Source organism: Theobroma umbraticum, unplaced genomic scaffold (genome assembly GCF_002168275.2).
Source record: "Theobroma umbraticum cultivar Fairchild unplaced genomic scaffold, ASM216827v3 scaffold_1682.0, whole genome shotgun sequence".
Taxonomy (NCBI): domain Eukaryota; kingdom Viridiplantae; phylum Streptophyta; class Magnoliopsida; order Malvales; family Malvaceae; genus Theobroma; species Theobroma umbraticum.
In genome coordinates, this window is record NW_018397290.1 from 182,104 (window position 1) to 196,520 (window position 14,417).

A 14,417-nucleotide genomic window follows, 5' to 3' on the forward strand; every position below is an offset into this window, starting at 1 on the left:
AATCAGCATTTTGGAAACTCATGATGCAGAATGTCCTCATTGACAGAAGATTAGATGATAAAAACTTAGCTTGCACTGCAGTAGCATTAGTAATGATTTTCTTATGTTCTGCTTTGATCAAACTTGCTTTAAAAATAATCCATTGCCAACCTAACAATCAAAATGACTGCCAGGTATATATGGCACAAACCATACACAACCCATACAAAAGGAGGAAAGGAATAAACCCAAAAGTCTAAGGAGGAGCACAAAAGGGTAGCTTGAAAGACCAAGTTATTCTAAAAAGAAAAGCAGGAGAAAAGAAATCTTGTCATTTTCTTGACTTTCCTAAACTTTTCTGCTAACCTATCAGATAAAAGGTTCTTGTTAAGAAACCCCGAGGGTACTCCCAAAGCTTGGTATATAATGCCCTTACAAATTTTAATTATGCACATATTGTCCTTACAAGTAATTGACTTCTTGCATCCCTAAAGAAAAAAATAGTTAATGTGGTACACTGGTCATCACATTCTAATAGAAGTTCAAACAGCCCCGGCTAGAAAAATGGTAAGCCTAGCAAACTCCTTAAGAACTCATGATCATGCAACATCCTGACAGCCTAATATTCCTCTTTGCTTCTTCCTAAAGATATTCTTGCTTTAGACAAAACATTGCCTTCCTGTTCACATTTTCACTCCAATTCCATGCAATACCTATATATAGGATACATATATGTATCATGCAGCAACCTGTCACCTGATATTATAGCCGTCGATCGAAAGAAACCATGTCTAAATATTTCAACCTCATAGCCTTCATCATCAGCCTTCTTTTCTTGAATCTCTTTCGAAATTCAGAAGCTTCAGTTGTTTCCACCGGAGATTTCAACAATGACTTTTTTGTGATGTGGGCTCCTAGTCATGTAAACACTTCAGCTGATGGCAGGGAAAGAAGCTTGAAACTTGATCAAGAATCTGGTATGATGGGGGAAAAATGGGAAACTTGTAATTTTTCATTTTCCAGGGTTCATATTTCTTATTCGTTTTAATCGGAACAGGGTCTGGTTTTGCATCAAACCAGATGTTCTTGTTTGGTCGAATAGACATGCAAATTAAACTAGTACCTGGCAATTCTGCAGGAACTGTGTTAGCCTATTATGTAAGCAGCATCTTTCTCTCTTGTTTCTCCATTTTCTGTGTTTCTCCTTTGCTCTTGTTCGATTAACATCTAAATTACTTTGGAAAACATTGTAGTTGACATCAGATCAGCCTAATCGAGATGAGATAGACTTTGAATTTCTTGGCAATGTGAGTGGTCAGCCGTATATAGTTCAAACAAATATTTATGCAGATGGGTTTGACAATAGAGAAGAGAGAATTTATTTATGGTTCGATCCAACAAAAGATTTTCATACATATTCAGTATTATGGAATCTTTATCAGATAGTGTAAGTTATATTAAATTTTTAAAGTGAATTATATTTATATGTTTAGAATATTTCTAATTTAACAGATATATTATATCTTTATCTGAATTTCATTTGCTCATCATAATTCATCTAAGTGGTATAGTATTTTTCTTCTTTTTCAGGTTTATGGTGGATTCAATTCCTATTAGATTATATAGAAACCATGCAGACAAGGGAGTGGCATATCCTAGGTGGCAGCCAATGAGCATCAAAGTCAGCCTATGGAATGGGGACAGCTGGGCTACACGTGGAGGTCTCGAGAAAATCGATTGGTCCAAGGGTCCTTTCTTAGCTTCATTCAAGGATTACAAGATCGATGCCTGTGTTTGGCAAGGGAACCCAAGGTTTTGTAGGGCAGATAGCTCTCTTAATTGGTGGAACGGGGCAAGGTTCAGCACTCTGACCAGGGTCCAGAAGAGATGGTTCAAATGGGTTAGGAAATACCACATGGTTTACGACTACTGTCAAGATAACCAGAGATTCCAAAACAATCTTCCCAAGGAATGCTCCCTTCCTAAGTATTAACCCAAAAGTTTGTCTTAGTATAGCTTTTTGTTTTAATTTTTTCGAGAAAAATCAGATTACAGAAGATGTATGTAAAATTATTATACATACAAGCTTTTCAATTCTCCAAGACTGTGATTTCCATTCTAATTACATTGAAGCTTCATTGACTAAAAGGATCTTAATCTTCAAAATTGAAGCAAGGTCTTACTTCTTTCTTAAATGAATTAGTTACAACTTACAATGTTACAATTTGACTCAAACATTTATATATATATATATATATAAATATATATATAATCTTAAATAATTAATTTTATTCGCGATTGAGAAGGGTTCGGATTTTTGAGTTAAGAGGTAAAATTCAAGTTTGATTCTCCATTCTTTTAGAGGGAAATTTTTGTATATTTCATTTCATAATTAATTTTCATATGTTATATATATATATATATATATATCAATTTTTTTTTGTATTTGTCATATTATAAATCAAGAATTACCATCCAACCGTCTTGGGTCCATCTCCTCTAGCAAAAAAGTAAACCCTTGGGCCTTATCGGCCTATGAGAGGTTGGCCGTAGGCCTATCAAGAACTGACCAAGGGATTTGCTAAACAAAAAACAAGAACAACTTCAAACTCAAATACTCAATTTACAAAGCCCTACACTCTGCCCTGAAACCTCGGCACCGTTTGTCAGTTGTCCTGCAAGTCCGCAACTACAGAGAGAGATGGGTAGCGCAAGCAAAGATCTCTTACGCTTTGAGCACAAGACTTCCTCTACTTCACCCTTGGGTACAATGCATACGCTTCTTTTCTTGTTCCTACCAAAGTGAATTTCTGCAAAACCTTGTTTTCTATCGATTGAAATTTCATCACCTGACTGTGTTTTGTGTATGGGGTTTTTGACCTGTACAACAGAATCTGCACTTCTTGTTACAAACAAGAAGGACTCGTCCGCTGAATCCCGTGATCCTGCCAAGAAACCCAGCATCACTCCTGTTCCTAAAAGCCAACGTAAACTATATCCCGTAATCCCATCTTAGTGCTATTTGAATTTTATTTTATTTATGTTTTTGTAAGTGCTTATCTGGAAATTTCTGGGTTTTATAGATTGTTAGATGCTACTAGTTTTTCTGCCTGTCTTTGTAACTATACCTGTTTAAAGAATCTGTAGTTTTGGGATGAAATTATGATTTATGATCATTGTTTGAGTCTTGAGTTCTCGAGGAGTATGAAAAACTATAAATTGGCAGTGTTCTCTTTTTTGGCATCTGAGATTGAAACTATCAGAGTCCAATAGTCGCTTGGGGAATGAAATCTTCCTTTTGAGTTTTGCAGTTTTGGGAAAAGTGCAAGATTTCTTGGGAGTCATGGCAGAAGCTAATAAAAGGCTGGAGCTTGATGCAAAGGTTTGTTTTAACTTTTTTAGTCGAATATTGGTCATGCCTATATGCTCTTTTAATCTCTAACCTATCTTTTTATTGATCAAAATGTAGAATAATTCTCAAGCATATGATATTGAAGTACTCGATGGGAATGAATCTGAAGTAATTGAAATGGTAAGACTCTCTTTTGAATTGTGGAAGTCGGGTGGTCTATGAATTTGTTATCAATTTTTGGTTGCATATTGTACAACAGAATTTGATGTTGGGTGTAGCTGATCTTCACACTCCTGAAGCTGTGACTGCTGCTGAATCTGCAATTGCTGGTAATCAGCCAGCAATTACTTTGGCTGGTAGTAGTAGTGAAACAGAATCAGATGATAGCAGTGATGATAGCAATGATGATAATGAGGAAAGCAACAATGATGGTAATGATGATAATGAAACATCAAGGAAACTTGAAAAATCCAACATAGGCGAAGACCATACTGTAAGTGAAGCAGCAAGAAAGCATCGATCCAAAAAGCGGTCAAGGATAGTTGAGCTCTCTTGAAATCCATTTTTGGTCAAGAAGTAATGTCGAAACTGTTGAACTATTATAGCTTGCAGAATCACAAATGACTTGTGCAATATGTCGTGGGAAAGTGAAGTTTTCTTACATGTGTTGTCCTTTTATTTTAGTGTTCTATTACCTTAGATGAAACGTTGAGGTGTAAGTTATAATTCAGAACGTTGATCATTCTTTTTTCTTATGCAAAATCTGGATCAATTCATTCCTGTAGTACAAATTGAGTTGATTATATACTTACCATGCTAACCAGTGCACATCCTAGTTGCTCGAGGGCAAATAACTTACGGATTTGAGAAGGCAAATATCTAATCCAGTCATCCTGCATTTGCTAGACATGTGGTACCCGGTTTCGCAATACTGGAGTCCAGTGCTCGGGTCCCTTTGGGTCTAAAACCATGGGCCACAAACATGGTTTGACCCAACTCCTAGGGAGTCTGGGCCTACATGTACAGGTTAGGCAATGCAATCGGGCATGGTGCTATGGGCTGGTTTTGCAATGGTATCAATTTCTCATAAGGCTCTAAAGAATTTTCGGGTTTGCAAACTTGCAATGGCGGCAGCTTCCATTGTTTAAAGCGATCATGCATAAGAAATTAATCATGTAACGAAATGGTCATCCACGTTTTATTTCTTAAACCAGTGGTGAATATCTGGTGGCAAGCTTCGAAACCTTTTTGTTTCTAATGAATGTGCAACTTTATTGATGTTAATTGTTAAAGACAATTAAGGGGAGAAGCTACATATAATTTAACTCATAAGAAAGGATAATTATGGGAAGCAGATTCAGACCTTAAACGCCAGCCCTCTTAAATTGCCCCTAAATGCTACATCTAATACACTACAAATAATTTTCATTGAATTTTTTTTTAAAATTTCTGCCAAGATATGGTAAGTTTATTTGGTGAATCGCATCCTTAGGTACTCGATGCTAATTTGAAAGTAAAGGTCTTAATAAGGCGTCTCCCCAATGTAGTTGCCAGGAGGGTCATAGTTGCAAGTAATGAAAGTTCCTCCATTGTCACACCTTACCTTGGCGCACCCTAAACGAACCGAGTTGCGCCAAACCACCTGAGTATAATGGGCACAAACCTGGCCTGGGGCGCAAGTGTTCGAGCCGTGATCGTAATAGAGATTCTCGTCGACCCACATTTTCACTGCATCCGCGACCGAAAGGTCATCGCTACCCCATGCAATGTTCTCTCCGTATGGACCGCCTGAATGAACAAGGTCGCAATCCCCAATGCGCTGGTTCGCATATTCTTGCGCGTAGGCGGCCACTTGGGCATCCCAAGTCATTGGCTCGACGTTCACCTCTGCTCGAGCTTCATTTTGAGCATCCAAGAATTCTTGCTTCAAGGTTTTGGCCAATGAAGGCAACGCAAAGGATGCGATGATGAGGCATGCAAGTGCTAGTTTGGACCACGCCATTTTGGTTTCTGGCTAGGTTCTCTAGGATAAAGGCTTGGAGGTGAAGGATGAAAAATGAGCAATCCGTGAAGGGTATTTATAGGAAATTAAAAACAAGGCATTATATATATTAAGAAAAAATTTGTTCAAACAAATTCGGATATGAATTCATAACAGCTTAATGAAAATAAATTGCAGTTATCAATTGCTAAAACACGTCCATTTAATTTTGAAAAATAGTTTCATTTTTTAAATACATTTTATGGGTAAATTATATAATTAATTTTTTACTTTTTCATAATATTTCATTCTTGTCTCTAACTTGAAAAAATTGATTTTTAAATCTAAAATTGTTTCAAAATCATTTATTCATCAATATGTCATTAAATTTTGAATGTAATATGAATGAAATTTGACACGTGACACTTTGATGGATATACACATAATAAATTCCATCCAAATTTAATAATATGTTGATAGATAGATGAATTTGAATAGAACAAAATAGATAATATTTTGTAGTTTCCTTGATGACTCTCCAAGGGTTTTAAAAATTTATTGAAATGCAATTTTAAATCAAGCATAAGTAATTAACGATGTTGCCCAACATAACCATATTCTTTTGATGGACTTTTTATATATCATCCGAATTAACATCCAAAGCTCTCATAGTAGTATAGCTTGTTATTACTTAGAGATTAACTTAACTTGGAGAGAATCCCCAAATCAGTAAGGACGCTGATTAACATAGTTGCCTGGAGGATCGTAGTTGCAAGTGATGAAGGTGCCGCCACTGTTGCAGCGTACCTTGGCACACCCTAGACGAACTGAGCTGCGCCAAACAACCTGAGTATAGTGCCTGCACTCCCCACCAACACAAGAGTTAGAGTTGTTATCGTAGTTAGGCCTTTCCGCCACCCACAAGTTCACGGCAGCCGTGCCTGAAAGATCAGCGCTGCTCCATGCTAGGTTTTCGCCATAAGGACCGCCAGAGTGCACCAGTCTGCAGTCTCCCTTACGTTGATTGGCGTAGTTTGTTGCATAGGCAGCCACTCTGTCATCCCATCCCATGGGACCGACATTGACCCTTGCACGAGCAGAATTGTGAGCATTGAGGTAGTCTTGTGGGGAATTTTGGGCTATTACTGGGCCAAGGAGACAGAAGATTATTGCCAGAGAAATTCTACTCATCCCCATTTTGAGTTTTGTTTTTCTACGAAGGAAATTAAGCGAAAGCTTTGGTTATGGTGGAAAGAAACAGAGCTTGAGGAGCTTATATATGTACATAGTGACATGTTGAAGAAAATTCAGCAACGAGACAATTCAAAGGAACTTGACCTAAAGACCTTACAAGATATTAATTTTTCAGCTAATTAATTATTCGTACTTAAAAACCAAATTAGAATAGTCAACATATTAATCTTTACGTTTTTTTTTATATAATTAGAGGAGAGATGATTCAAATTTTACTTTTTAACCAAATGATAAGCACCAATCAATGAGCCAAATGCTTATATGCATATTATTAACCTTTACGTTGAATTTGATCACGTTAACAAAGTTATGGTGCATGTGGACTTTGGACTTGTCAAGAGTACTATAAAGGACATGAGTTTGGTATTATTGTTGCAATTTGTAAGACTTTAATGGCTTGGTTTGAGTAAAATTGGAAAAAAAAAACCTAAAATTTATAAATTTGTCATGGCCTTGTTTAATTAGATAAATGAATTTAATAATTTAATGTTAACTTTGTAATATTTGTTTCATAAATAGATGTCTTTCTGTAAGATAATAATCCTATTTATTAGTAAGTTGTATGAGTTGATATTGTCAAAAAATGGTTAAGTAAAAGAAGTTTCCCATTAAGAATGATGAAGATTGAAAAAAAAAACCAATGAAATAAAAATTTTAATTATTGCTTGTTTATATTAATGTTTGAGAAGTCAAAGCCAATCCCACTTGGAAAGATATTTTGTTTAGGCGCTTATATATAGTAGACCAAATACCAAAGGATGTGAACCTTTAAAGCATTTTAAGAACAATTTGGGCTACTTGAACTAAAATTAATAGAGTAGTTGAAGATATATCTATCAACAACTTGGTTGATGCTTTCGGAACGAACTATTTGCCTAACAAATTTCATTTCTATAAGTAAATTGTAATTAAAAACTGGGTTTATGGGCTTTTGAAACTTGGAAAGATATTTTGTTTTGGTACTTGTATAAGGTATACCAAGTACCAGATACCAAAGGATGTGAAGTGAACCTTTAAAGATATGGTAGTTTATTTGGTAAATCACATCCGTAGGTACTACTTATTGGATGCTAATTTGAAAGAAAACAAGTCTTAAAAAGGTGTCTCCCCAATGTAGTTGCCAGGAGGGTCATAGTTGCAAGTAATGAAAGTTCCTCCATTGTCACACCTCACCTTGGCGCACCCTAAACGAACCGAGTTGCACCAAACCACCGGAGTATAATGGGCACAAACCTGGCCTGAGGCGCAAGTGTTCGAGTGGTGATCGTAATAGACCTTTGGTTATGGTGGAATGAAACAGAGCTCGAGGGGCTTTATGTATATGGTGACATGTTAAAGACAATTCAAAGGAACTTGGACCAAAAGACCTAATTACAACAGATTACTTTTTGAACTAATTAAATATTGTCCTACCCAAAAACCAAACTAAAATTAGATTAACCTTACCTTGGAATTGATCACATTCACAATGTCTTGGTGCATGTGGACTTTGGACTTGTCAAGTGTAGTATAAATTGTGTTAATTACTTCAATAACTTAAGACCATAATCGCAATGTATTGTTATGACATGTCTTTCTTTTCCTTCAATTTGTATATTGTTAGAACAAACTGTGTTAGTTTAGTAAAATAAGACCATATATAGTCACAACGGATTGATATGACAAGTCTCTTTCTTGTCCTTCAATTTGTATATTGTTAGAACAATTTGTGTTATTTTAGTAAAATTAGGCTTATATGATATTGTATATTAACAACACTTTCAATATAAAAATCATATTGAAAGACACTATAAAGCTTATGCTTTCCAAACACATGAATAAGTCTGAGAAAGTTATTTAAGAGAGATAGTGGCCGTTGTTGTTGTTTTTTTTTTTTTTTTGCATTTTTTCAAGAAAAACAAGAAGGAAGAAGAAATTTGCTATTAAAATTACTTAAAAACAATAAAAGTAAAACTTAGAGAAATTAAGTAAACCAAAAGATACTAAAACTTACATAATTCAGCTATTTGCTTATGTTCACATAATAAATTTTTTTTTTATTATTAAAAAATTAAAATATAATAAAATCTCTTAATAATTTCTAAAACCAACTCAAAGATCCTTTGTATTCAATGGCCTTATAAGAGTACATTTTTTTTCCTCATCCAAAGATAATATATTGATATCATTGAAAAAGTACAGTGAGAGACTTAATAACGTTTTGACATGGAACCGAGAGGTTAGCCACAGGGAACTGAAAATAAAGTGGTGTAATACCAACAGAGTATGTCACCAAAGATACATGCACATAGGTTATTTATTATTAGATAAGTTGAGTTTGGAAGGGCTTGAAGCAAAAGCTGCTATCAGTATGGTTTCTCCCCGCCGAAGTTGCCTGGAGGATCATAGTTGCAACCAATGAAAGTTCCACCATTGCTGCACCTCACCTTAGCACACCCGAGATGAACCGAGTTGCACCAAACCACCTGAGTGTAATGCCCGCAAACCCTGTCTGTTGCACAAGTGTTAGTGTCGTAATCATAGTAGACCTTCTCATCAACCCACAGTCTTACGGCGTGTTGCAATGTTCTCTCCATAAGGTCCAGTGGAGCGCTCGAGGTTGCAGTCACCAATGCGCTGATTAGCGTAGTCTTGTGCATAGGCAGCTACGGTGTCGTTCCAAGTCATGGGGCCAACACCGACCACTTTGCGAGCTGTGTTGTGGGCGTCGAGGAAGTCTTGAGGGGTGTCTTGGGCATGGAAGGGGAGGACCAAGGCTAATGCCATGAGACAAGAAAGTGCTAGGGAAACCTTAGAAAATTCCATGGTTTTGTACATAGCTATAATGCAATGCAAATATGTTTGAGCAATTGATGGGAAATGAACATGTGTTTGATGGGTATTTATAGCCAATATATGGTGTAAAATATTCAATCAGTTAGGCAATTGAAATGTTCAAACAATGCATACGTTTCAAGATTTCTTCTTTAATTATTTGTAAGTTTTCCCTGGAATAAAACCAATAATAGATGTAGTTGTTGCAAACGGTACTTAGATTATAATTGCCTCTCTTTTTCAATCCGAAAAACAATGACAAAGGAAAAAAAAGGCTTGAAAGTGATTTATCAGTTGATTATTAATTACTCATCCCGGTTAACCTTCTAGTTAACCAAAAATTAATTTTAAATGGAATGTTCGAAACCATAATACCTATGTGTCCAAATCTTCCTCTGAATTCAATTACTTTCCGTTGCCTAATACATTGAACTTCCTATATTTCATGTTTCTTATTGTTCATGATGTAAAATTCCTTATTTTATGGCCATTGGCAAAAGGCATATTTGCATATTCCCTTGTGGAAAATGATGTTCTCCTAATTGATTGTCATGGTTGCTCTTCCCCACCTCTCCCTTTATGATACTAATGGCATGATGTCAATCCTTAAGGTTTTCAAATGGAAAAGCAAAGTGTTTCACCACGCCCCTTGAAGGCCACTACTAACTTTGAACGATGGTTTTTGATCATAAAGGATGTATATATGTATGTTTTCTTGTGTTAAAAAAGCCTTTAGGCATTGGGTGGTTAGACTTTACGATTTTATCACATATTACCAAGAAAGAATTTAATTATTTCAAGTAAATTGTTCCTTAATCTAGATCTTAATTTGTAATATATAATGTTCCACTAGGAAACATAGTCAGAAAGAATTGTCATGACAAGTCTCTTTCTTGTCCTTTACATTGTTTATTTTTAGAACAAATTGTGTTACTTTAGTAAAATTAAGACCTTATTCACAATGGATTGTTATAATGAAGTCTCTCTTTCTTGCCCTCCAATTTGTATGTTGTTAGAACAAATTGTGTTACTTTAGTAAAATTAGGCATATATGATATTGTATATTAATTCACAACACTTTCAATATAAAATTCATATGAAAAGAACTTCATTTTATGCTTGCCAAATTCTTGAATAAGTCTAGGGAAGTTTTTTAGGAGAAATAATAAACCAAAAGACGCTAAAATTTATGTGTTCGGTTCGTCGTTTCTATTCATAAAGTAAAACAATTATTCTATTATTAAAAAATAAAATAAAATCATTCTGTAATTTCTAAAACGAACCCAAAATCTTTTATACACCATCTCAGTTTTGGATTCTGAGCCACTCTGCCAGAACACCCAGCCCAAGGATTGAGAGGATTCATAAGGAGCCCAGCTATCTGAGTCCCACCCAGCCGAAACAAAGTTAATTAAAGTAACACTTTTGGGAGTCTTGACTCCCCATGGAAAAAGCAAGTTTAATACCAGTAGAAGTCTAAGTCTTCCTCAAATGGAGAGCAAAAGGCATAACCATGTCGTCCCAGATTGACCAAAAACATTCCATAGTTCACATAGCAACATACTACGATGAAATAAGATCCAGTGCGAGAGCGTGTTCCATGCTTGTGATTGCATGTTGCACGTTGTGTCGTATGCAAAAACCTGACCACTTGCCTTGTCGACAGTCTGATGGAATCAATCCGTACCGAAAGAGAGGTGAGGAACAATTCATGTTTTTGTCTCCTTCTTTTGGTTGTGAAAGGAATAATAATCAATGGTCCCTTTTGGATTTTCTCCGTTGGCAATTGGCAATAAATTCCAACAGGGGTTTGAAACTATAGTAGTAATTATAAGAGGAAATTGTAGTCTAAATTCTAACCCATACTTCTGTCTTCTTCATAGCTTCCTTTATAGTATAGTTTCAACACCGGAATAATAACAATAACGATGAGATAACAATGAGATTGATAGTTTAATCATAAAATAAAATCGATTCAGTAAAAAACAATCATAATGATAAGGATATATATTTTTGCAAGCCAAAACATAAATACCTTTTTTCTTTTAAAAAATTAAATTATAAACATAATTGACTCACATAACTTTTTCATATACTCTTTAGAAAGTTTTGAAAATTTATCATATTTATAATATTGTTATTAAAACTCTGGATTCATAGAACTGGTCACATTATTAAAAAAAAAACTCTTAAATATAAAAAAATAAGACCTGTGAACAAAGTTGCACTATATCTTATAGTTTAAATCATCAACAAACACCCAATCAACACTGACTTATCGCTCTCATTTTTGCAAGACTATCAGCAAAATAGTTTGCTTCTCTGAACATATAATTTTTAGTTATCTCAGTCTTTATTTTTTGAACAATTTAAGTTGTTATCAAGTTTCTTTTGGTCAATATGTTAACTCATGATCTCTCCTGAACGCTGGCCTTGTAGAATTGTGAGACACCTGGGTAGCTAATTATCAGTTATACCATATTAATTCTTAGGCCGCCACCATTAGCTGCATGCATACATGCTTATGAATACCATTCAAAAGAGACCCATCAAAAGGGAGAAAGAAAACAAACAAACAAACTATTCAAAACAGATAGTTGATCATCTTTCATTCGATCAGCAGCCATAGTTAAATCATAGAATGAAACTCGTAATATTTCATTTCCTTCATAATTATCTGCCATGAAGCAGCTAGGGCTGATTACATAGCTTATTTGTTATAAGTTGACTTCGGAAGGGTTTAAAGCAAAAGATGTTATCAGTAAGGTTTCTGCCCGACGAAGTTGCCTGGAGGGTCATAGTTGCAACCGATGAAAGTTCCACCATTGCTGCACCTCACCTTAGCACAACCGAGACGAACCGAGTTGCGCCAAACCACCTGAGTGTAATGCCCGCAAACCTTGCCCTGTGCACAAGTGTTAGAGGCGTAATCATAGTTGGCCTTCTCATCAACCCACATTCTCACGGCGTCGGTTCCCGAAAGGTCACCGGTGCTCATTGCAAGGTTCTCGCCATAAGGTCCACCGGAGTGCACAAGGTTGCAGTCGCCAATGTGCTGATTGGCATAGTTTTGTGCAAAGGCAGCTACGTTGTTGTCCCAAATCATGGAGCCAACACCGACCGCTGCACGAGCCGTGTTGTGAGCATTGAGGTAGTCTTGACCGGAGTTTTGGGCAAGGGAGGGGAGGACCAAGGCTAAGGCCATGAGACTAGGAAGAGCTAGGAAAACCTTGGAAAACTCCATCATGGTTTTGACAATATCTATAATGCTATGCAAATATGTTTAAGCGATTGATGGGAAATGAACAAGTGTCTGAGGGGTATTTATAGCCAATACATGGTGGAAAATATTCGATCAAATTAGCAGGTGAATGTTCAAACAATGCTTACTTTTCAAGATTTCATCTTTATTTACAATTATCTCTGGCATCATGAAGTCATCTGCCAGAATCACACCGCTAGAGACTTCACCAGTGCATGGACTCACCCTCGTTTATGATCAATGAAATTCCTACCTTTAAAAAAAAAAAAAATCAATGACACATGGATGTTGCTTTCAGGTAATTCGTAATTTAAGGGTATTTATATTTAAAAAATCTTTGGAGGTTATTTTATAAATGTTGATTATTGCTTGTTTCGGTTAACCTTCTAGTTAATCAAAAATCAATTTAAGTCGGAATATTCAAATCCATAATACTTATCAGTCCAAATCTTCTTCCCAATTAAAGAACTTTCCCCTAGATTGGAAATAAATGATAATAAACTGCCTTCAAGGAAGTCGACGGATCTAAAAAGTTTTATGTTTGGTGGTAATTAATATGTACTGAGAATATTGTATTTATCTTTAAGGTATATATTTGCAGTTAACTCTTTGGACGAAACATTATATACAATTGTACTGGTTCTTGGTATTAATAATTACTCTATTTAAAAATGAATAGATCTACTGTTCATGCAACCTGCCTAAATACCAATCAGTATAATTGTTTCCTCTTATTTTATAATCCATAGTCTTCACCATTGAACACGTATGTTCTCTAAGTGCATTATAAGATTTTATGAACCAAAATTGCAAAATAAGATAGACACGGGGCATCTTGTACACCCAAAGCAAATACACCTACGAAACGTATCAACAAGTTTGATTCATTAATAGCAATAGAAAACTGTTAAAATTCCATATTGTATGGCCCATTGCCTAAAAAGCAGAATTCCATATTCCCCTTGTGGAAAATGATGGATGCTTCTCTTACTTAATTATCATGGTTGCTCTTCTTCTTCTTCTTCTTCTTCTTCTTCTGCTTTATGATATAATGGCACGATATCAATCCCTAGGATTTTCAAAGCGAAAAGCATAATGTTGCGCTACGTCAAGGATACTACTTTGAAAGAAAACCCTTTTGAAATTAAACGACTTGATTGCCTTGCTTTGCATGGAATCATCCGTTAATTAGGCAATCACATTTTTTATTTTGAAGTTAATTATCTTGTGTTCAGCATAACAAAATTCTACTTTGGCCTTGCAGAAAAAACATGTTGCCGTCTAGCTTGGGAATGTAGCGTAAGCACGCAAAAAGTAACGTGTTGGAAAAAAACCTAGAGGCCTAGACTCCAACGAACGGTTTGTGAGTTTGCTTGACTTTCCAGGCCAGTGGACAACTCTGGTGTGCCAATTTAACTTCCACCTAGTGAAATTTCCGTAGATATTTTGGACTTTTTTTGAAATAACAGGTATATAAATATTAAAAAAATCCCTTCATCTGTTTTTCAATTTATTTTATATTAAATATTCATTTTGAAAAAATTTAATATGATACGAGAACAAACATTGTTCTCGTTTATTTATTCTTTCATAAAATCATTTTTTGATTCATCACATTGTTACTTTTCTTCTTGTCGACTCAATAGCATTGACTATTCCTTTTCTATAGTCATTTTCATACCATTTAATTTATTATCCGCCAACACTTTCGTTTCACTTATTTATGCAAGTAACAATTTTGTTACTCCCATTCATCATCTTATTTATGAAATTGA

At 35.4% G+C, this 14,417-nt stretch overlaps 4 protein-coding genes and 2 pseudogenes across 4 annotated transcripts; 2 read left to right on the forward strand and 4 right to left on the reverse strand.

Annotated features, from left to right (window-relative positions):
* Nucleotides 1-482: 482 nt before the first annotated feature.
* XTH10 (xyloglucan endotransglucosylase/hydrolase 10) lies at nucleotides 483-2,125 on the forward strand. The gene is made up of 4 exons (XM_021444507.2): nucleotides 483-956; nucleotides 1,037-1,137; nucleotides 1,233-1,426; nucleotides 1,570-2,125. The coding sequence occupies exons 1-4, from the start codon at nucleotides 767-769 to the stop codon at nucleotides 1,970-1,972; spliced, it is 888 nt and encodes a 295-aa protein (XP_021300182.1). The 5' UTR covers nucleotides 483-766; the 3' UTR covers nucleotides 1,973-2,125.
* A 455-nt stretch (nucleotides 2,126-2,580) lies between these two features.
* Nucleotides 2,581-4,118, forward strand: LOC110428702 (uncharacterized). Its single transcript, XM_021444607.2, has 5 exons — nucleotides 2,581-2,744; nucleotides 2,871-2,966; nucleotides 3,291-3,361; nucleotides 3,449-3,511; nucleotides 3,591-4,118. Exons 1-5 carry the CDS (start codon nucleotides 2,681-2,683, stop codon nucleotides 3,885-3,887), a joined length of 591 nt encoding a protein of 196 aa, XP_021300282.1. The 5' UTR covers nucleotides 2,581-2,680; the 3' UTR covers nucleotides 3,888-4,118.
* Nucleotides 4,119-4,598: 480 nt separating this feature from the next.
* On the reverse strand, nucleotides 4,599-5,659 carry LOC110428684 (pathogenesis-related protein 1A-like). The gene has a single exon (XM_021444583.2). The coding sequence runs from the start codon at nucleotides 5,331-5,333 to the stop codon at nucleotides 4,854-4,856; it is 480 nt and encodes a 159-aa protein (XP_021300258.1). The 5' UTR covers nucleotides 5,334-5,659; the 3' UTR covers nucleotides 4,599-4,853.
* A 172-nt stretch (nucleotides 5,660-5,831) lies between these two features.
* On the reverse strand, nucleotides 5,832-6,546 carry LOC110428686 (pathogenesis-related protein 1-like). Its single transcript, XM_021444586.1, has one exon. It carries the CDS (start codon nucleotides 6,507-6,509, stop codon nucleotides 6,039-6,041), a length of 471 nt encoding a protein of 156 aa, XP_021300261.1. The 5' UTR covers nucleotides 6,510-6,546; the 3' UTR covers nucleotides 5,832-6,038.
* A 2,365-nt stretch (nucleotides 6,547-8,911) lies between these two features.
* On the reverse strand, nucleotides 8,912-9,371 carry LOC110428693 (pathogenesis-related protein 1 pseudogene; annotated as a pseudogene).
* A 2,638-nt stretch (nucleotides 9,372-12,009) lies between these two features.
* LOC110428655 (pathogenesis-related protein 1 pseudogene) lies at nucleotides 12,010-12,686 on the reverse strand (annotated as a pseudogene).
* Between the last annotated feature and the right edge of the window lie 1,731 nt (nucleotides 12,687-14,417).